The sequence below is a fragment of the Danio aesculapii genome, chromosome 9 (genome assembly GCF_903798145.1).
Source record: "Danio aesculapii chromosome 9, fDanAes4.1, whole genome shotgun sequence".
In the NCBI taxonomy this organism is placed as follows: domain Eukaryota; kingdom Metazoa; phylum Chordata; class Actinopteri; order Cypriniformes; family Danionidae; genus Danio; species Danio aesculapii.
Window position 1 is genome coordinate 14,688,300 of NC_079443.1, and position 23,695 is coordinate 14,711,994.

Below are 23,695 nucleotides of genomic sequence, written 5' to 3' on the forward strand. Positions count from 1 at the left end.
AACCTTCCGGTCGTGTTCAGGTCAAATCTGACTGGTTTACAACTTAAAACACTCAGAAATATTGTGTTTTACATTTAGTTGCCTCGAGGCCTTATGATATTCTCCACACTATGCACTTAAACATATAAAAGTGATGATCACCCCCTTTCATTGAATTTTGAGTGTTTTAATCAACGTTGTTACACCTGCGCTGTTCCCGGTCAGAAGTGACCGATATAGGAAATGAATGGGTATCCAGGCTATATTCATATTCATTTTCATTTATGTACACTGGAAGCTTACTGGAAGCTTACGAATTTTACTAAATCGTATGAGTGAGATTCATATGAACTAGCCACTAAATCAAAAAGTTACGAATTGCCATGAGATAGTGTTGGATCCTCCCACCTGAACCAACTTTCTGATGAAACAATGCATCATATCTTTACACAGACTAGACGGGTGTCTGCTATGTGAACATATTGGTGTGTGTATGTTTGTGTTTCTTTCTTTTTCTCTTTCTTTCTTTCTTTCTTTTTGCCAATTTCCATTCAGCCAATCTCAATCAAGTCTACCAAGAGCACTTTTAGCTTAGCATCAATTATTTCATTGGATTAGACCATTAGAATCTCACTCAAAAATGACCTAGTGAACTAGTGCTGTCTTTAATCCCCATGTATATACCCTCAATCACTTTTCCCTACATTAGTACACTGATATAGTCCAATTGAAGGACTGAGTGAAAATTCGAGCACTCAGTACACAGGAAATGAAGGCTTTTTGTTTGTGCTTTGCTGGTTGATAAATCATTCAAATGGATTACAATTTCAATTTCTTTGGTCAGACCCTGTAATAGTTATTTTAGTGAGCTGCCTATTGGTAATGAAACAAAGTATTTTGATTTCTGTCATATATTGGCTAATTTATAAGCAGTTAAAACAGAAAAATTTTGACCAGGAACACTAAAGGTGCTGGATGTGAACACGAAAGGAGGGTTAATAGGTTTCCTGAAGAATCCACCACCAGTTAATGACCTATCAAACTCATAACACTGAATGTATAAACTTTAGTGTGTAAGACGTTATTATATATATATATATATATATATATATATATATATATATATATATATATATATATATATATATATATATATATATATATATATATATATATATATATATATAAGATTTTCACTAGCCACAATTTCATTGTTAGATACTAGAGTATTCATGCTGTAAAACAGACAAATAATTAGCATCGACTGCTTTGGCAGCCAAAAACCAAACTTGATTGAGGGCTGTGGGCCGAAATTAAACATACCAAACCGTATTCCATTAAATCTGCTCATCAACCAACTTCCCATCATTCTCCTTCTCTTTTCAGATGGGATAGCGGGCCAAATCATGGTTACCATGGGCTTACAAAAAAAGCAAAACAGCAACACATTATTTTTTAGGTGGTGAAATATGACCATGATCTGATGAACTGCTTTCAGCAGGGGTGGTTTGAGTTTTTGGCCCAGGTGGTGTAGAGCCAATAATCTTTAATCTGATGCTATAGTTAATCCTACTCTTCCTCTCAGGTTCTTCATTAATGTGGGTGTGTGTAAGCGGTTTGATGTCATAAGGGGGAAATAGAGTGTGAAGTGTGTCTAGACCATTGCGGCCCTCAGGTGCGCTTTAACCAACATTATCAGCCATGAAATCAGACCAGACATAGTGAGCCCAAAATACTGTCACACTGCGCTTCTTTACAAAAGAAATGATCCGTCACCGCTCCATCAGCACCTAAACCAAAAACATCTGGAAAAGCCACACAAGTGCTGGAGGATTGCTTATGTGCAACAAAAGCTAATGTAACATGTAAGGAGTGCGCTCTTCTTGATGGTGGTTTTATCGCTCTCCGTCTTCCTGCTTCGCTTCTCTCACACATACACACACGCAAGCTGTGGGTTTCCTGTCTGGCCTCTGTGGCTCACATTCTTTGTGCTGTGTTATTGGAGGACAGGCTGCTGCTATTTTCTCCTGAATTCCAAACCAGTCCACAGACAGAGAGAGAGAGAGAGAGAGAGAGAGAGAGAGAGAGAGAGAGAGAGAGAGAGGGAGAGGGAGAGGGAGAGGGAGAGGGAGAGGGAGAGGGAGAGGGAGAGGGAGAGAGAGAGAGAGAGAGAGAGAGAGAGAGAGAGAGAGAGAGAGAGAGAGAGAGAGAGTGGCCAGCGTGGCCATGTAGCATATGAGAACAAACAAGTGGGAATATAGAGTCAAGTGCTCTGCTTCTATTGATCAACACATTTCTATGATAACAAGCGAAATAAATCCTTATTTTAAGATAAAAAAAGACATTTATACAATTTCAAAACAAGATTTAATCGTGAAGCAAACTATAAAATAAAATATATTTTAAAAAATCAGACCTGTGATTCCTGTCCAATCAAATCGCACAGAGAATGTAAAACGCATCATAATGAATCACCTCCAGACATGGGCGATTTATAATTGCAGCAAACTGTTTGGAAGCATTAAAAGTGTCCAAGAAGATGTCCAAAATCTTTACACGCATTGACCCAGAGACTGTTTAGATGCATGTCACTGATGAGAAGATGATGGATGTTTACTGTATAATGACAGAAATGGCCTTAAACATGAAGTCAAATTGAGGTTGTACCCAAATCTCATGGTGACATTGCATTTTGTTTGGAAACAAAAATTGGGTTGACATCAGAACCCAACATCAGGCTGACGTCAATGTCCAACCTAAAATCAACCAAATATCAACGTCTAATGATGTTACAGCTTGACAATGTTTGGATGTTTCCACTATGACGTCTATCAGATGTTGGATTTTGCTTGCCATACCTGATGAATAAAAATCAGTAATTGACGTCAATATGAAGTTGGTTGAAGATGTTGACTCGACGTTGGATTTTTGTTGCTTATTAACACAACTTAAAATCAAGCAAATATAAACGTCATTTGACGTCATTATTGGAAATCAAAATAATGTTGTCCTTAGATGCTGGCTGGACATTGAATTTTGGTCACTTGACATGACAATTTACTATGACCTTTTATGTGAAGCTGCTTTGACACAATCTACATTGTAAAAGCGCTATACAAATAAAGGTGAATTGAATTGAACAACCTAAATTGAACTTAATATTAGCATCTTATGATGTTGTGTGCCTGCTGGGCAATAACTAAATGCACTACAGAATGTTATGTTTACACACATCCACAAACTACATGTAAATGCATCAGCTTTTTACAGCGTAATACTCACTAATCACTACTCTTGAGTACTTTTTAAAGGTCTACTTTTTACTCATACTTTTACTCTACATGCACTACATTTATAGGCAAGTAATGGTACTTTTACTTAAGTATGATTTTTCAGTACTCTTTCCACCACTGGTTGTTTCACATATGATAGCAAGTCAAAAATAAAGCAATAGTATTTGGACCAAGATTAGGAATGTTAAAAAAAAAATGCTCAGAAAATTACAGGTCTGAAATAAATGTTGTTCTTTTGATATTCTTCTTCTTCCTATTATTATTATTATTTTTTTCAAAAACATGTATCAGCACAATCATTTTTAAAGCATTGATAATATAAAAAAGCTTGGAATTACAGTTACAGTTAAATTAAATTGTAATATTTCACAGGTTTTTAGTTGTTTCTTTGTTTGTTTTTTGGAAAAACAAATACTGCATGGGCTATTTTTACCAAAGAATGGTATGTGGCGGTTGTTTGAGTTATCACTCCAAACACACGGAATAAGGTACATAGTCACTTCCTGTGAAACCCCTGACACAAGCGACAACTGAGATTGAAATATTTGTTTGCTATATTGGTGGAGCTAATGTGAGCTGTCCCTTCAACCCCTGATGTAGTTAATTCTAGAACGATTTCTCTCTGCACAGTGTCCATTATTAGGAACATTCAGAGTTAGGTTTCTTGCAAGTAAAAGGCTCAATCCCGAATCTATTTTATAACCCTAAGCCTTCCTATTAGCCCTTGAAACACAATGTGAAGGGGTAGAGATAGAAAAATTCCCCAAAGAAATGGGACACCACTACTACCAACTCACACATCATCATGTTGTCAATAACGCAGGTTGCGAGCTTTGCAAATGCATCGTTTTCAATTCACTCTCATGGAAGTTGAGAGCAATGTGCTGAGATATTGTTGCTGCTAATCTTTCGTATGCATAAATTGAAAACCTGACATTTTTGAAGTCACACGCTCCAGCACCAAGATTGTTGACAGCGGTTGCCTAGTAACATACAAAGCACAGCGCACTGCTCTTTACCAGTGTCATGGATGTAAACACAAGAAAACAACATTAACATTACACCAGATGTGCTCTCAAAAGCATTTTCACAGCTACAAGACTTTTCTGACAGACTGGCCTCTCCTGTCAAGAAAAAAAATATGCGGTGAAATATTTTGCAGTGATTATTAGGTGACTATTGTTTGCGAAATTTAGCATTTCCCCCTCAAAAACATTTCTTTGAAGATCATGACCGTAACAAATTAATGCAGTTAGGAATGTAATAACTCAGATGCTTGTTTGTAGCAAAAATCGTTATTAATGCTCATTCTTCTTTTACCATTTGTGGGTCTCCTTGCTTGGTTTTACAGCCTTGTTCCTGCTCTCATATCCTTTCGTTTGTAGTGTGGTCCTGAAAATTCTATATTTGAAGCTCTATATGGCCCTTCTACTCACTCCTACGCACCTCCAAGCTAAAAGAATTGGGACACTCCTAACATTTCATGTTGTCACGATCACCAGCGATCTGCACAGGCTACTACACATATACCAATTTAATGAACTACAACTCCCATCTTGTACCTGACACACCTGTTCCTGATTACCCCTGATTAAACATACATTTATTGAAAGACTATAACAAATCAAAACAAACCAGGAAACACACAGGAATCATAGGAGCAACAAAAAGCAGCAGACAATGAAAGGGAAACACAAATATTGTAGGGAAACAATCAGGCTAAACAGAATAACAAGACATATAACCATAACCATAGCAACAAACTGTGTAACTAAGGAGACAGGGAATAAACAGAAAAGTTTATAACAGAAATAAACAAAAACAGAGTGTGAACATAACACATGTAAACACGCAAAACGAGGGGTAGGGGTCACATAGGACTTTTCACCCCAAAGACTTTCATTATTACGCATGCGAATGCATCACACCGGAAACGTAAGCTTGTGCAACAAGTTTCGCAGTTCGCTGCATTGCAAAGTTCAAGTTTGGTGAACTCAGATGTGCAAAATCGCATTACATAACTGCGTGAGACCAATCGAGGATCAATGTCTGGATGACAGCGGGAGCGAGATCAAATCAGACCTCAGATTCAATGTGTGGCCGCACGTCACAGTTACTTTACTGCAATTTTTTAAATATTGGCTCATCTAAATAAAATTTTTATTTGATTAAAAGCCGAAATATTGCCAGACAGGCGAAGCAACTTTTGGTTTTGGAAGAGCGGCTTCAGTGATAAAAGACGCGCACACACACACAGGTTCTTGTAGGGCTATTCATTATTGCTTTTTTAACATTAAACGCATAATAATCGAGTGCAAAAAAGAACAGCTGAACTTGGCAAAAAGTGATCACTGTGGTTGCCGCGATGGTTGCTTTGTTTCTCTGCAGTTGGCTTGTCAATGGCGCGGCATTGCTAAATCACTTCTATTTAAAAAAAAAATACGATTAATAAACATGATGATGGTCGTGTGATTTTTAAAATGAAAGTATGTATGCGTTGCGTAGGCTATTTATGGCTATTGGTCTTATCTACCCACGATCCACCCACAGTTAAACAACAAGTATATGTAAAGCCGACTTTTTGATTACCTAACCTGCAGATCAAAGGCAGGACTCGTGAATTTGAAAGAATTGCACATAACAGGGTTTTATGCATCCCCAATATGCAATGAGGGTGACTCCATAAGGTAACGTACACTGCACACACTTTGTGTAATGTTTGAAGTCGTGGGCGCATGTAAGCGAAAGAATAACTTATCCTTTAAATGTCCATGCTTAATCGTTAACACATAAGGTCTATGGATTTGCAGGGTTATCAAAAATGTGTGTATATTTTTGGCTTGGAACAGCCCTCTGTTAAAGATTTTTGTGTTCATCCTTGCTGCAGGAAAAAAAAAATAAAAAAGTCAAACGAATAAACTTTATTGAAACCAAATCTATAAAGTGTCTGTACTCTGTATCGGCGAGTACACAAATTAAAATACTCGTACTCGTATTGGTTTGTAAAAAAGTGGTATCGGTGCATCCTTAGTAAAATGTAAAAAGGACAAGAAAAAACCCTTTCATATGCCGACTTTCAAAACAAAAAAATACAGCTTTATGCATAGGCTGCTGAACAGAGGCTTCCTTCATGACGACACACACTAGCTTGATCCATAGCACACACACAGCTTAATGAATCACTTCATTCATGGGGTGCATATCTGAGTTAGGTGGGCCCATTGAAGACCTCTGAGGCTCTGTGGTGTCCGTTCTGTGATCTGGAAAAGGCTTTTAATGAATATCTCTGGTCTGTTATAAACCACTAGTTCTCTCTACACCCTGCATAGCATAAATGACTGACTTTGGATCGTCTTACATAATTGGCCAAATACAAAGGAATTCTTCTGTCAGTATCAATCCATGTATAGATTTTTTCCCCTCAAATATTTCCCAAGTGCTTTTTAACAGAGAGTGCTCTTTTAGTCTTTGATATGATGACAGTACATAATATTTTATGGGTTGTTTTGCAAGATACTGGTGTTCAGTTTAGTGTAATTTAAAGGCCTAATTAGGTAACTTAAGGCAAGTTATTGGACAACAGTGTATCTGTTCTGTAAAATAATGTGTTAAGGGGCAAATAATATTAACCTTAAAAGTGATATACATATATTTAAAGTGCTTTTATTTTAATCAAACTAAAAGAAAAAAGTAAGTAATGTAAAAATAGCCTTTATCTGGATAAACATCACTTGGTAAATATATGGAAAAAAAATAATAGATTACAGAAGGGCTAATAATTTTGCCTTAGTTTTAGTAAGTCGACAGTTTGCTTCTGCTTTTGATCAGTTTAGTTGAATATCACTCAGATACTACTGGGATTTTCTTTTCTTTTTTTTAACTAATTAGTATTTTGCTGTTTACATTTGCTGTTTACAATTATAAGAAGTGTGGTATTTTTGTTGTTTTATTAAGTATTATTTAACAATTTATTATTTTTATATGCTTATAAAACCAATTTGAATATGGTATTTTCAATTTAAGTTTTACTGTATTTTCAATGCAGTAGGTGATCTGGAAAAATGCTAACCATTAGCATAATATCTTTGAAAACAGTCTCTCTCCTGCCATCCAAAGCCACACCTCCTGAAATCACAAACACTCCCCGCGTAGATGATAGTAAACAACCCACTAGATCATGTCATTCGCCAGTTAGAAAACTTTATAGTACTTTAAAATACTACAGTTCTGAACAAAAACTGTATTATATCTAGCACGTTTTCAGTTGTGTAGCAAGCAAATCTTGTCATTATGTACAATATTTCATGCATGCAACGATTGCTGGTCTCACTCTCACGTGCTTTGATTTGAAGTGACTATGCAGTGCTTGGCGGGCAAGGTACAGGAATTTAATTTATTACTAAGCCTTACTTATATGCTATTTCTGAGCGAATATTCAAAGTAGCATGGTAAACAATATATGAAGCGCGTCACAGGTTTTCTTGTTCAAAAATGAACCAATGTGAATATAAAACCAACTTCACCTCAGTAAAGCAGACTAGGCGGAATAGCGCTATTTATTTTTGTTTTGTTGTTAAACTAAATAAAAATCTACATTATCGATTCTGTAAAAGGGCCCTTTTGAAATTGAAAATAGTCGCTGGAAGATTTGAGTGGCTGAAAAACACTTCTGTGCATATAACCCATATGTAAAACAACACAATGTACATAAGCTTTGCGTGACTAAAACAGAACATTACCTGTCTAAAAGAAATATTTCAGCCATGGTGTTGTCCTTCCTCCAGTGTGCAAAGCTAACTCCAATATTGATTCAGGATTTTAACAAGTATTGATTCAGCATTTGTTTTTACTTCTGTCACTCTCTCGTGTGCACGCAAACGTGTGCACACGCAAACGGCAGATCTGTTTGCGTGAACAGAGGTGCACAGATGTACAAATCTACATTTGTTGACAGACAGTTTGAGCTACCAGAATCAGAATTAGAATCAGCTATCAAAATTATGGGAATTATCGACCCAACAAATTTTAATTCGATGAACATTTTTTAGTCTTATGCCTTACCCAGAATATAAAAATACATATAAACACATTTAGATCATTTATTTTAATCATTATTATTGGAATGTGAAGAGACTTTCAACCAGCACAACAAAACATGTTTCTGAAGACAATCACCTACTGCACCTTTAATTATGTTTTATCAATGCAGTGGATTTTATCCATTTTTATCCATTTTGTCACTGCAGTGGATCGGATTGCCTTTTCAAGGACATATACATCTCAAAAACATGCAATTCTGAGTATGCCTTAGGTGAGTGAGCTTTACAAATGACCTCTTTCATCTCTCTGACATTTAACACTTTGACAATTGCTCCAGACACTTTGAGAAAATCACTCCATATCTCTATAAAACATTGTGCATTTCTGAGTGTGCTTTACACAGGTGAGTGGGCTTGACAAACCACCTGTAGGAAAAACTTCCCTCTTCATATGCACTGGACCCTTTACTTAAACTCCACCTTACAAGGACTAAGAAAAACAATGTTTTTTTTAAATATCTCCTTTGCACAGTATTGTTATGTCTATGTAAACATACTTGTTTTGTCTGTCTTAGGTTATGTGTATAGTTTAAGTATGTATAGTATATGCGTAGTTTGTAGTTAGTACAGTTTAATCACCGCTCCAATTTGTAAGTTATGTATAGGTTTAAAATATGTCCAATGTAGTGTTCTTATTTGTGATTATGTCTGTTTATGTAGCACCGTGGTCTTGCGAGACACATTTCGATCGACTGTATGTGAGTAAGAAGTGAACATACCAATTCATCCCCACAAGCACAGAAAGACCCTTGAAAGACCACTGCTAAATATTTGAAAGGATTAACAGGCACTCAATGCAGGGGCTAAAGGTCCAGCAGGGTCAAGTATAGGCTTTCTGGAGAGATGTGTGAGTGTTTAAACAGAGCGAGTGATGAATGAGAGAGACAGATGGATGTACCTCTGCTTAAAAGCCTGCTCCGCCATATCTCGTGCCGCTCTCTTCACCTCATCAGGCACGGCGTCTTTCTCTGCCTGAGAGATCTGGTAGACTTTGTGTCCCGCATCCAGACGGTACGGGCCTCCTTTACCACCGAGACCTGCTGTATCTCTGCCACCTGCAACAACATAACAGGCACTTTGTTGAGTTATCATATTGGTGATAGATGTGTAATAATGGCTGCAAATGCAACAGACTGTGTTTACTAGGCTTGCAACGGAGACTTTATAGTTATGAAGACTTTATAGTAAATTTTATATAAATATTCTAAATGGTGCAGTATGTAAGTTAGACTCGGTATTGAACCCCTGGTTTAAAACACACCAACAGAAGCATGCCTGACTATCAAGCATATAGGCTGATTTAGATCTGATTTAAATCATGTTCTAAATAAAAGCAACGGCACCCGATAGAAGAAATATTTTCCATATTTAAAGGAGTATTTGTTCTAACCAACACCTGAAATGTATATTTAAGAAACGGCTTCTATTTCTTGCAGCTGAACAACAGAACTATGTCAGTGATCACCTCAGATACACTTCATGTGCTTTATTTAGTGTTGCATGCTAATAATGTGAGTTTAAATGCCATTTTACATGACATTTATTGCCAGACTACTGAAAGCAGCAGCAGATCTTGAAAATATAATAAACCGTTTGAAAATGAACTTTAGAACTGTGACAAACCAACACATATCAGTGATTCAGCATCTACTAAAGAGGTTTAATATGTATTAATTAGATTATGAAGCTTACCATTTCACTGAAGTGCAGTGAGTGCACTATTCTGTGCTTCTGAATGGCTGTTTTTAAATTTCTGTCAAGTTTCGTCTGGTGCAAACAGACAAATTGCTTATCACTGCAAATCTCATCATGTTGCAATGTAACCTGCTCACCCAATGTTTACGTTTGTGATATTTATATTATTTGCAAATTAATATCAACCTCATGTGGAACTCTGAATCCATGTCTCATTTCGGAGTCTGCTATTGTCCGGACGCATACTTTGAGAGCCTTCCTGACTGAATGAATATGTGGTTTTCCATCAAGGCAACCCGGGGTGCTGAAATGTAATTGGCTAAACTGGCATTGGGCAGGTTTAAAATAACCAAAACATTCTGCGTTCCGGCAAGTAACTCACATTTTCAAAGCAGAATAACTGACTTCAGCATTGTTTTTCAGAAAAAAATGAATGTTCACTTAGCACGTTTCTTAAATATCTGCAAACATTGTATTTTATGTCAAAAACTTACATACATCACCTTTAAAGATTTTTAAGATAATATAATATAGAGGGTTTGTGATACACAGTTGAAGTCCCAATTATTAGCCCTACTGTAAAATGTTACACTGCAAAAAGAAGCTTTTCTTACTTTTTTGTCTTGTTCTAGTTCAAAAAATATATATAAAAAAATTTAATTCTTAAGCAGCATTTTCTAGACAAGTAAAAAATGTTGACTTGTTTTTAGAAATAAAAGTTAATAATAATATGTGAGTTTTTCCTTAAAACAATCTAAATATCGCTTTGAAATAAGATCATTTTGCTTGTCCCATTGGCAGATTATTTAGCTTGTTCTAAGGAATAAACTCACTCAATTTTAATTTATTTTCATTTAATAAACAAATAATATTGACTTTAAAAGAAGTTAAAAAAATAAATAAATATATAAATAAATAAATATAAATATAAATATATATATATATATATATATATATATATATATATATATATATATATATATATATATATATATATATATATATAAATATATATATATATGTATATATATATATATATATATATATATATATATATATATATATATATATATATATATACAAATATAAATATAATTCCAACCAAACTAAAAAATATATAATAGGAAATACTGTAAATATTTGAAAAAGAATAAACATTTTACAGGACAGCTAATAATTTTGCCTTGTGAAACTCTGTTTATTTGCTTTTAGGTAAATGGTCATCTGGTAGTTCATAATGCAGTATAACAACAATTTTTAACATAATTGAACATTTAACATTATAAATATAGAGTTTTAAATTTCATTAATATAACTGCTTACTGGAACATATTCTCTAGATTTTATTACATTAATACAAGTATACTGGATGAACGACAATTTAAACTGGATAAGGACAATACATATATACATATATATATATATATATATATATATATATATATATATATATATATATATATATATATATATATATATATATATATATTGACATATACATATATATTAATGAAGCTATGAAACAAACTAAATTGTACAATATATAAATATGACATTATTTGTATATTGAAAATGTACCACAGAAAAAAAAAAATACAAATACATAAAATAAAAACGTGTAAATATATGTATTCATGTATTTAATTATTTTGACATTTGGAGTATTGCTAACTATCCTTGGGATGCACGTGATGCCATTTTTTGTACCTGTGCCTCCAGCCCACTGGTTTCCCCCTACATGAGGGGCATTTTTGGCGTCAATCTTTCCATGTTTGGGTGAGCTGACATCTAGGCCACTGTCTCTCTCAATGGTGATCTGAGGGGAAAGAAAAAGCTTTTAAAACTAGGTCTCTGTTGAAATTTGAACTGAACATTCATTTGTGGGTAAACAAGTGGAAAAACTACCATATGTGGCACATATTCAGTGAAAGGGTTATGTAACTATAAATAAATACAATATACAGTAGTCAAGATTTGAAATGGATCATCAAAAGTTGAAAAATTGTTAACAAAGACAACAATGGGTGTTATCAAAAAGTGTGAAACTTTGATGAAAGTATTTGATCCACTTTTAAATATTGACTACTGTAATGTACTGTACCCAGAGGTAAAGTATTTCAAGTACGTTTCAAGTATTTATTTTCTCAAATACATTTACTTTGAGCATAATGTCATACTTTTTACTTCACATTTTATTAAAACGTCACTCCTTCTCATTTTAAACTGAAGACATCATGTTAGGGATGTCCAATTTACGAATGGGCTGATTCTTTTAATAGTTAACCTGCTAAATTGTTTCACAAATTGCAGTGAGCAAATTATCTGATTCGAATAATCCAGTCCCTATTTAATGATTCACTAGATTCACAGGGTAGAACACACCAGGATACTTCAAATGAAGTTCTTTTTCATTCTTAGTTTGAGGTCAAAAATAAGTTTGAAAAGGATGAGTGATGGTATACAGTTTTCAAACACTAACACCTCCGTGCTGCAGAAGGCGGAGTTGTAAACGCTGCTCACATGTACCCCTAAATACAACAATGGCAAATGAGAGAGAAGAACAGTTTCATAAACATCTGGCAAAAAGACTTGTCCATGAGAAGTGCCACCATGGCACACCACATCTTTACATTGTTTTCTAATTTTATGACACCGCTTGATGTGCGCAAACTCATAAAAAAGATGTGTCTTTAGACTTTAAAACCTCTTTGTTACAGGTGCGGATATACAGATGTTACTACTTCAATGTGTTCCTTATGGCGCCATTCATACCGCGGCGACAGCGGTACTTGGTGCGCCAGCAGCTTTTGACCGCTGGGTGGCAGTTTAACCACAGATATTCAGCTTTGCCTTTCCACAACACTAAACAGACTTTTCTGTGCGTACCTTATGTGATCAGATGTGTTCAATTAAAATATAATTTTGATTTAGTTTTCTTAGTAATAAACATGATCTTACCAGGGCTTAAAGTATTTCGGCACCATGCCGGATCTCCGGCGTGCGGCCGTGAGAGAAAAAAAAATAGAGCTTTCACATGCGGTTTAGTTGGGGATGCTCAAAATAACCGATTAAGCAATAACCGAAAGGGCACGTTTGTAACCGATGAATGGTATCAGTTAAACGATTAAAATATGCTTTATACATTTTTAAAGTTTGGCTGCAGACGGGGCATCTGTTAAATGGTTTACTGACTGCAGCCAGTGTTTTACGCTCTGCTTATGCTCGCTCAGCGCCAATCTGGAAACATTTTGGATTCGTGGCGAACGAGAAAGGCGAATCAATAATTAGGATGAAGCTATTTGTTGGGCTTGTTTAGAAAAATAAGTGTTAAATGGACAAACATGTCGAACCTCCAGAGCTGCGGTCATGTCACCCAGCCCATGAAATGCGGAGCCAGCTCGGTGTCATGAACGCAAATGCCCAGCTAGTCCAGCCAGGTATGGCAGAGAGGCCTTTTCAAAAATGGCCAAATACAAAAGAGAAACTGATAAATAGTAGACGTTGATGAGAAATGGAGCAGCATATTTGGTAGTTGAGAACGCGCCGCTCCGCGATGTAGAGCTGGTTTCCGAGAAATGCAGGCGGCGGAGCAAGATACCCTCTTTGCCACGGTTGCGAAAAAGTATGCATTGCAGGTTCCAAACCACACAGTGATGCAGCTGGTCAAGATGCTCTCAATAGTGCCTCTGTAGAAGGTGTACATGATTGGGGCTGGTGCTCTTGCTCTTTTGAGTGGCAGCCTGTTTGAACATATCCCAGTCTGTGGTATTGAAGCAGTCTTGTAAAGCCTCTGAAGAACCTTCTGGCCACACTTGTATCTCCTTGCAAACCGGTTTGGTGACTTTAACGATCGGTCTGTAAGCAGGCATTAGCATGACAGTTAAGTGGTCCACCAAGGTGGGGGAGGGGGAAGGCTTTGTAAACTCCTCTCTGTGTGATGTAAACAAAGTCCATTGTGTTATTGCCCCATGTTGGAAAGTCTATGTGTTGTTGTATTTTTGGAAACACACTCTTTAGGTCTGCATGGTTAAAGTCCCCTGCCAGGATGAGAAAAGCATCAGGGTGGGCTGTCTGCTGCTCACTAATGTGCAGTTTCCGTAAACACAAAAGCACAACAGTCCTTTACAGTCTTATGTGATGAACGAAGTAGACGGATGTAGTCCAGTTTGTTGTTTAGCGAGCTAGAATGATGGAGGGGATAGCGGGTTTGTGGGGGTTAGCCGCTAGCCTTGTTCGGATACCCCCGCGCTTACCCCTCTTCTGCTTCCTCTCGCGCCGCTTGAAGCGCCTCCATTGTGGGCGAGGTGGTGAGGTGGGGGTCGGAGGATGGGTAGGCATCCGGAGCAAGCCGAGATGTCGCAGATCATCAGTGTCCGCGGAGTTTAACTTGTGAAGTTTGTTTCTACCGATGTCGAGCAGAAATGTTCGACTATATGCGCACATGGACAGATAAACGCGACGTTAACGCACAATAACACGGCGACGTACAAGACGAGGAACACAAAAACACATTAATAACATATTAATAAATAATACCAAGTTTTAACACATCTGCTACATTCCAGTGGAGCCTCCGTTGCGCTCTACCACAGCTGGCAAAACTTTCTGAAGGTGGTTTAAGCAAAAATAAGTGGTTTAAATTATGTTAGTCTCCTTATTTCTTTCCGTTTTATTTTAAATATTATAAATGTTTAAAGTTTTAGGTAAAGACGTCAAAATATGCCCACACATGCAAGCTAAACTAGATCATATCTGAGTCATCACGCTTTATTACCCAACCAAAATCAGCGAGGAAAAAATAAATGTTTTAAATTAAATTATATTTAAATGTTAAATTAAATTAAAAAATGAATTAAAATTTTAAATGCCATTTAAAAATAGTTGCTAAAATTAATGTGTTACTTAGTTAAATTTTTAGGCATTATCAAACAGAAAGCCTGTCTATGGTAAATCCACACGCACTAAATAGCCTACCTTTTTCTTTTATAACACTGTAAACATAACTTCGCAGGTCGATCATCTTCAAACGCAAAAGGCATTTTTAAGTGTCCTAACTTGACTGCTGCTGTAGAATGGGATGTTTTTTTACATAACTTTAAACGTGTGCTTTAGCTATGTCAAAATGAAAGCAAATTTTTTTAAGGGTTCTGCGTTTTGTCAATTGTATAGCTTTAATAATAATAATAATAATAATAATAATAATAATAATAATAATAATAATGGATATAACAAATTATAATATTATAGTATAGACATTTTTACTAGGCTACTTTAATATTAATCCCTAACTGAAAAACGAATGTGAAAATGACTGGCAGCTGTGCTAAAATTAATATAATGGCAAATTTCTTCTGCGTTTTTTCCCTTTATAGCTCAATAGTTTTATTCAAAGAATATAGTTCTCTCTTCAACTTTCAGGTTTGAGGTGGGGGAAGAAGTGGCAGAGGCAATTCAAATGTACCATCTCTAAATTAAAAAAGGCCACTTACGCGGCATCTGTGTGTAAAGATTATTACCTTATTTTTATTTTATTATTATTATTTATTTATTCATTCATTCATTCGTCATTCATTTTCTTTTGGCTTAGTCCCTTTATTAGTCTGTAATTGCCACAGCGGAATGAACCGTCAACTTATCCAGCATATGTTTTACGCAGAGGATGCCAGGAGGTCCAGCTGGGGCTTCGGGACGGAGTGAAAGGAGAGGCAGGACTTTGCCCCGAGTCTGGGAAAGATGGCTTGCCGTCATTACACTAGTTTTCCGATGGCACACGAGTTACATGCGCCAAACACATGAACAAATAAATTAATAAATAAGGGAAAGAAAACATCTAGCCTTATAGGCTGAGTTCTTTTTGATTATAATCGCCGTCAAGTTTCCGTTTTAAATGTAAGGCTGTTGCATAAAATAATAAAATTGCTTAAAATAATACAATTTTAATTCATAAGTGACTTTGCTGCGTCCCCCTTGATGTTTCAATAACGCATAATAATCTATACACCATATTAAAGACACTTAAATAGACATGATTTAACATGTCTATTTAACACCTGACAGACAAGCTTTTGGTTATGAGAAGGGGGAAGGGGTCTCCACTATTAAGTGTTTTTCACAAACATGAATACACAAAATCCAAAACTCCTATAGGACGGATGGCGTAACAAAACCTATGCGTTTAAAAACGAAACCGCATTAAATATGGGGCCTTATGAAAATGAATGTTTCTATCTTTTGAACGGTGACGGCATAATATCATGGAATTACTTTCAATAGCAAAATAAAAAACATCTCAAGGAAGAACGGACAAAAGAAAGTCTCACTTCTATCACTCTTTAAAAGTTTTGGTTTTGTTCATTGTAAATGCTCAGTCTCGTTATGAGCTGATCTTCATTTCTCTGTGTTGGTGGAATAAAGCAGGCGAGTCAGCCGCACCAATTTATGAGCAGACAGAGCAGGATTCTCATGATGACCACCAGCGTAATTCCGCTCTTTGTTATGAGCCGTAGTTTCAGTGTAAACTTAGTAAAGGTGAGTTTCTTTGGCGATGATGTGTACAGTGTTAGATTTTATATTTAGCGGACATTTGCGCTGAACACGCGGTGAATGCAACGCATCAAGATTCGGGCACCTTCTCCGAAAACACTCGATTGATCTCAGCTGGCGGATCAACATTTACCTCATGTCATGATCGCTGTCATCTGCGCCATTATTATTATTATAACTTTAGGTGAGGTTTGCAAACCTGTGCACTTTTCACTCTTCAGCCGTTTGTATTTCCTGCAGTAACAAAATCTCCCTGTTCATTATATTCAGACACACAAATGCTCCCAAATATATTATGAGGGCGCATGGATTAAATTTCGGGCGCTCATGCGACCAAAATGGTTGCAATTTCGAGCCCTGTAGTATAAGGACATGTATTCAGACCACAACTGAACGTTTGAATAAAATAAATATTATTATTATTTTTTTTAATCATTTATTTATATATATCATATATTATTATGCAAGAGGTACACAAATTGGGATCACATACAAATGGAAGAAAAAGAAGAAGAAAAGCAAAGAACATAAAAAAACAACAAAACATTCAGGTACTGGCAGGTGTGTGCATGAGTGTGTGTGTGTGTGTGTGTGTGTGTGTGTGTATGCGTGTGTGTCTGTGTCTGTGTGTGTGTGTGTGTGTGTGTGTGTGTGTGTGTGTGTGTGTGTGTGTGTGTGTGTGTGTGTGTGCGCATGTAAAGGTAACTGGGTAGACAGGTTGGAGTACATAAAGAGTACTCCAGGTTGGAGGTTGGACAGGTTGGAGTACATAAAGAGTTTTTTGATACACACAGAGCCGGCCCAAGGCATAAGCGAACTAAGCGGCTGCTTAGGGCCCCGTGGCCACCAGGGGGCCCCCAAGAGTGCACGAAATGAATGAGTGAATTTCATTTTATGTTTGTTTGTTGGGTTATGGATAAGAAGTGGGGCAAAACATATGCCCATTTATCATGTTATTTCCGGCCGCGATACATATTCTGGCGCCACGTATCGATACTTATCGAAATTTACAAAAGATATGAATTAATTAATCAGTCTTTCACACTGACTGCAACAGATTACCGCTTTAGATACAGTACACCCAGCCACCACCAGGCGCTTCCCATAACAGCAGATCATCAGAGACACACCGGCGTCATGTAAACCGCTGACAGGTGAGCCATTGCAATGCTGGAAATCTCAGGCATACGGATATTCTTCTGTCCAAGCTGGACCAAGGTATTTGTGTTTCAGACATCCAGCTCCCCCGAATTTTCCGCTAGTTTCTTCCTCACAGACGCGCTTTCACTTCGCTATATCGCTCGCGCGTGCCGGCGGGCAGTGCTGTGACAAATGTGCTCAAACATTTTAATTCCGCCAAAATATGTATTAGATAAAGATATCAATAGGGGATGAACATAAATTTTAAAAGGCCTTGCGTTTATTTAACCCTTACAGATTTTGGCAAAGTCTTGTAGATGGTATTTTGGCTAAAAATATTAGGGTAATTAAAAAATCTTTTTAAATAGATGAGTAAATAACTGATGTTCTCCACTGCTGAAAACTTCATACGCGATCAGAGGAGTCTGTTCTCACCTCTCAGAGCATTCTGATCAGTTAAAGAAAAAATATTAATGCATTAAAAATATTACTAATATTTATTGCATGATTGTTTATTCAAAATAAACCAGGGCTAAGCATAAAAACTTCCCATGTTTTCATAAAATAAGTTCATCAAGTTGTTTAAAGTTTACAGAAAACTAGAAAGCAATAATTGACTATTTTGACAGTGTTTTCTTAAATGCATATTCCACAAAATTGAGATTCTGCTGCTATGATAGAGATGACTGATTTTCAATCACGACCTGCTCTTTGCACATCAGCATTGTGAAGTTGTTTGACAGCTGTGCGCTTGTTTTACATTGTTGCAATTTTAGAAACATGCTGTCATTAAAAGAAATGAATCAACCGTTTAATGCATTTTTTCCTTTTTGCATTTTTTTATAAATTTTTTTTCATTTTTGATGCATTTTTTCATGGAATATTTGTGATTGGTTTTCTGTTGATTTATTGCAGAATCACTGATATCGTGAAGCAACAGTGCACGGCACAGCAGCAAAACGCTTCATAAACTTGGTGATAAAAAATAAGCTTCTGATTTATACATTTGTTTCAAATTTCTTATTACACAGCCATTAACTATGGATGGTAAATACACTGCAAAAATGATTTTCTTTCTTTTTTTGTCTAGTCCAAATATCTAAAAAAAATTTAACCAATAAACATTTTCTAGACAGATTTTTAGTCAAAATTATGTGCGTTTCTTTTTTTCATAAAAAAAGCTCAATAATCTGCCAATTAGGGTAAATAAAAGAATATTGTTTTTGGTTTTAAATAAGATTATTTTACTTATCTCATTGGCAGATTAATTTGTTCACTTTACAGAAAAAAAATTCACTTAATTTATAATTATTTATGAAAACTGAATTTTTTTTCTCTAGATATTTAGTAATATGCTATATGCGAATGTGTCTACAAAATGCTTCCTGATTTAATTTGAAGTAAATAGTTTTAAGCTATTTGAACTACAACATGCATTTATGTTAACATTTATCCATTTTAAAAAAATTTTTTTTATTGTCACTATTTTTGACTGTTTGGCAGCGTTTTGTGACTGAATAATAATAGTAATAAGTATGCTATTGGCTACTTCCAACTGTTTCTGTTTCTGTCAACATTAATTACAGCTTAGGTTAATGTTTTGTGTCTAATTGTTTAGTTTTGTGGCAAGTAGTCATATAAAAAGTGGGATCAATAGGCAGTTGTTTCTGCAGTATAATATTTGGAATTGTCTTTAAACATATTTTATGATTTAAGTAACACAACTACAGCAAATAAAATCAATAATGCATGTTTTAAATTTACAGTGTGCGAATAATTAAGGATCAACGATAATTTGTCACATTGTTTGCACCAAGGGGGCCCCAACTAAAATCCTGCTTAGGGCCCCCTGAAGGCTTGGGCCGGCCCTGGATACACATATCAAAAAAAAGCGACAGGGTGGCGCAATGGGTATCGCTGTCGCCTCACAGCAAGAAGGTCGCTGGTTCGAGCCCCGGCTGGGTCAGTTGGCATTTCTGTGTGAAGTTTGCATGTTCTCCCCATGTTGGTTTGGGTTTCCTCCGGTTTCCCCCAAAGACATGTACTGTAGGTGAATTGCATAAGCTAAATTGTCTGTAGTGTACAGTATGTCCTGGTCTTCCAGGTTGGGGGTTGAGCGTCGGGCTGACAACTCACCTCATATTAAAACTAGATGTTACGAAACACCAGTATGGTGCGGCTAAATATAACTTCGATATAAATGGCCCTGGGAGTAATTAAGTACACATCAATAAATGAAGCAAAATACGTCAGTGGTAAAGAGTGACAACAATGATAGTAATGTCATGATAGTAATAATGACGGTAAAAAGGACATCATTAATAATAACAATGACAATAATAATAATAATAATAATAATAATAATAATAATAGCAACAAGCTGGGGCGTCACAGTGGTGCAGTGGGTAGCACAATCGCCTCACAGCAAGAAGGTCGCTGGTTCGAGCCTCAGCTGGGTCAGTTGGCATTTCTGTGTGGAGTTTGCATGTTCTCCCAGTGTTCGCGTGGGTTTCTTCCAGGTGCTCCGGTTTCCCCCACAAGTCCAAAGACATGTGGTATAGGGGAATTGGGTAAGATAAATTGGTTGTAGTGTATGTTTGTGAATGTGAGTGTGTATGGATGTTTCCCAGTGATGGGTTGCAGCTGGAAGGGCATCCGCTGCATAAAACATATGCTGGATAAGTTGGCGGTTCATTCCACTGTGGCAACCCCACATTAATAAAAGGACTAAGCCGAAAAGAAAATGAATGAATGAATAATTGCAACAAGTACTACATAAGCTAATTATATTCCAAAATTGTAACAAAACAGGGTTCGTTTGCAGCTCCTGTTTTTTTTTTTTTTTTAACTATGGTTAATTTTTATAATGGCTGTGTGTGCAGATGTGTCCTAACCTTTTTAGTGGTTTTCTCTCCCTCCTCTCATCTTCCTTCACACAGTCCATTAATGTCATAAAGCACTGGGCCTCTCTTTAATACCCACGCACCCATCCCGAGGGTTGTGCCTTTCTCATGACCCCCACACACTTCTAGCGGAGCGCAAAATACAGTCTGATCGTAACTGCTAGAACTTCCTATGAAGCCTTCATACTTGCTGTGAGTAACACTTTGAAGTGTGATTGCGTCTTTGGGAGAGAAAGCAGCACAGCTGGACTTTTAATGTTGGACTGTGAGAGAACAGACGCTTAGTGTTCCAGAACGTTCCTCTTCTATTAATATAAAGGGCAATTCTCATTATGCAATGATCCTGCATGCTATGACTAGGAAAGGTTATGAAAGGTCACTGTACTAAAAGTCCCAGAGCTTTTTATGACACTTCCTGTTTTAAACTGCATAGCGAAAGGAAGTACACAAGTAAAGGGTGAGCAGAATGTTTTTGCCAAGTCATATACTGAAAGGAACAGTCGAAATAAACAGAGCGTGTGGAAAAAGCAAGAGGAAAGATCTGCCCTTTGTGTTCCAGTTAGTGGTTTCAGCCATGCAGGGTGAAAGTTTAGACATTGTATGAATTAACCTTTAAATATGTTTAATATGTATTGTATAATTTAAAAAAGGAATAATAATAAAAATTTGTCAAACCCATGGGGTATGAATAATTTCAGCCTAACTATATATACTATAGTATATATACTGTAGTTTTTACAACAGTTCTGTCTGGTTCTCGAATCTGATTGGCTGATAGCAGTGCAATAATCTGCAATAACAGCACTCATACAGCCTCTTCATTCTTGTGTATTACTCAACGGCAGATCAATAAACTCACAACAGTTTGACAAATACTGCAGCTGTTGGACAACAATGTACTTTTGAGTTTTTTTTTAGAATGTAGTTGTTTAGATTGCAACTACGCAGTTTATTTATAAGGATAAACATTTATAATTTCTGAGATTCAGCACGTTGACGGCCATTAGGCTGTCTCTGAGCAGAGCAAAGACGGTTGACGTTCCGCCACAAGATGGTGGCAGAGACCGCATAATAAGTCCTTAGGGCAAAAAACTCAGCGCAAATTTCACAGCTGAAACTACAAAACTACAGCTGAACAAATCATTATAAAACAGGTAAGTGACATTCTAAGTTGATCTCTCTCTTTTGTATGTTTGATATATAGATAAATATTTAATAAATAAATATTTAACAATTTAAATTTTTTTTTTTTACATTTAATAAATGGCGCCTTTATGATCAGAATAATCTTATTTAAAAAAAAAGGGAAAAAAATGACCCCAAACTTTTGACCGGTAGTGTATAAATTTAAAATTTGACGTCTGTCTTATTTTCAGTGGAACACCAATTTTTTTTTTTTTTTTTAAATTGACTCACTGCATTCTATCACACAGTAAAGCATCTTGCTTTTTATTATTATAATTTTTTTTAATTCTTTATCGTTTATTTTTATTTAATTAATTCTTTATTTTACACACACCAATTGACCTAAATTGATTAACATATGAAAAAAAGATCTGTCTATTTGAAATAAAAATAATAATAATAATTTTTATACAAAATTCCCAACACCATACAAAAGCAGCATAGTATATTTATGTACTGTATATATATATATATATATATATATATATATATATATATATATATATATATATATATATATATATATATGTATGTATATGTGTGCGTGTGTGCGTGCGTGCGTGCAAGCGTGCGTGCGTGCGTTATAATGACATTCTAGCTGAAATGGAATACTGAGTTTAAGGCGGGGTTTTACTTTTGTGCTCCTCCTTCTTTCACTTGCAGCAAACTAATGGCTGTAGAGACGTGGCTAAGCATATTTCACCCTAGTCTTCATACTAAAATCATCATATAAGGACTGACATTCCAGAGCAGTACAAAGTGGTCAGTTTTAGATAAATATTAGCAATAAAATAAATTAATTTAAAAAGCAACTGTTCACCTTAAGACTAACAATGTGTGCTAGCAAAGTAAACATAGCAAACTTTGATTTGATTGGGACTATTTTTGTATGGTGGGCATGTTTTTGTCATTCTACCCACACTAACCAGATGTATGAACTATTATTACAACTCTTTTAATGATGATTTCTGTTATTTTTGTACATCTTGGCAGACAGCAAGTAATAAAAGGAGCATGACTATATTATAAATTATCTTCATTGTTTTCCATTAAAGAGAAAAAAAACATGCTAAATCTTGCTAATCCACAAATTTTTCACTTTTCTGTTTAGCTTTCCCTTTTAAATAGAGTAGAAAGATAACCAGAACCCAACGATAAAGATCAGGAGACTCAGCATCTTCAATTCTGGATTTGCTCCAACATAAGATAACTCCTCCAGTCTAAGTATTCAAAGACAAAACATCAGTTCAAACTAATCTGGTGCTACTAGACATCTGAGTCAGTGTTTGTGTGCATGACTACTCTTTTAATACAGGATGTTAAGAAACTGTAGAGCTTTTCTGTCACTGTGAGATTATTCTCAAGCCACTTTTGACACCTAAACACACATATGGATCAATCTGATATGAGGTTATGGACTTTCAACATTTCATTACACTGTGTTCTAAAGAGATGGTGTTTCAGAGTGTCTATTAGGGAGAGATAGCTTACAGATGATGAACATGACTTTGAGATTAACTACGTTTGGCAATGACTTGCACAGACATAGCACTTTAGATGCATTTTAAGACTAGAGAGACAGTTAACTGATTACTAATGAACTATTTAGATGCCTTATACACAGCCAGAGTGATGTATTCTGAGATTTGATGTTTTTTCCTTTGTTTAGTCTGAAGGAAGAGGGGCAAGGGGACAATATGGCAAGCACAAATGCACTTCTCATCTCTAAGGAAGATCAGTGACAGTTCTGTTTATGACATGGAGATTTGTGTGTGCATGTGTGAGAGAGACATGGCATCTAACCCTAACAGCAGAAAGATGAGACATGTACATCACAACACACCAATGACATTGCAGA

The 23,695-nt window shown here is 36.0% G+C and overlaps 1 protein-coding gene across 1 annotated transcript in view; it reads right to left on the bottom strand.

The window, feature by feature from the left end:
* vwa8 (von Willebrand factor A domain containing 8) overlaps nt 1-23,695 on the bottom strand; it is a 241,414-nt gene that overhangs the window by 47,848 nt on the left and 169,871 nt on the right. The window contains exons 38-39 of the mRNA XM_056464990.1: nt 11,774-11,882; nt 9,270-9,426 (exon numbers count right to left, since the gene is read on the bottom strand). Coding sequence (XP_056320965.1) covers nt 9,270-9,426; nt 11,774-11,882 — 266 coding nt within the window. The remainder of the gene's footprint in view (nt 1-9,269; nt 9,427-11,773; nt 11,883-23,695) is intronic.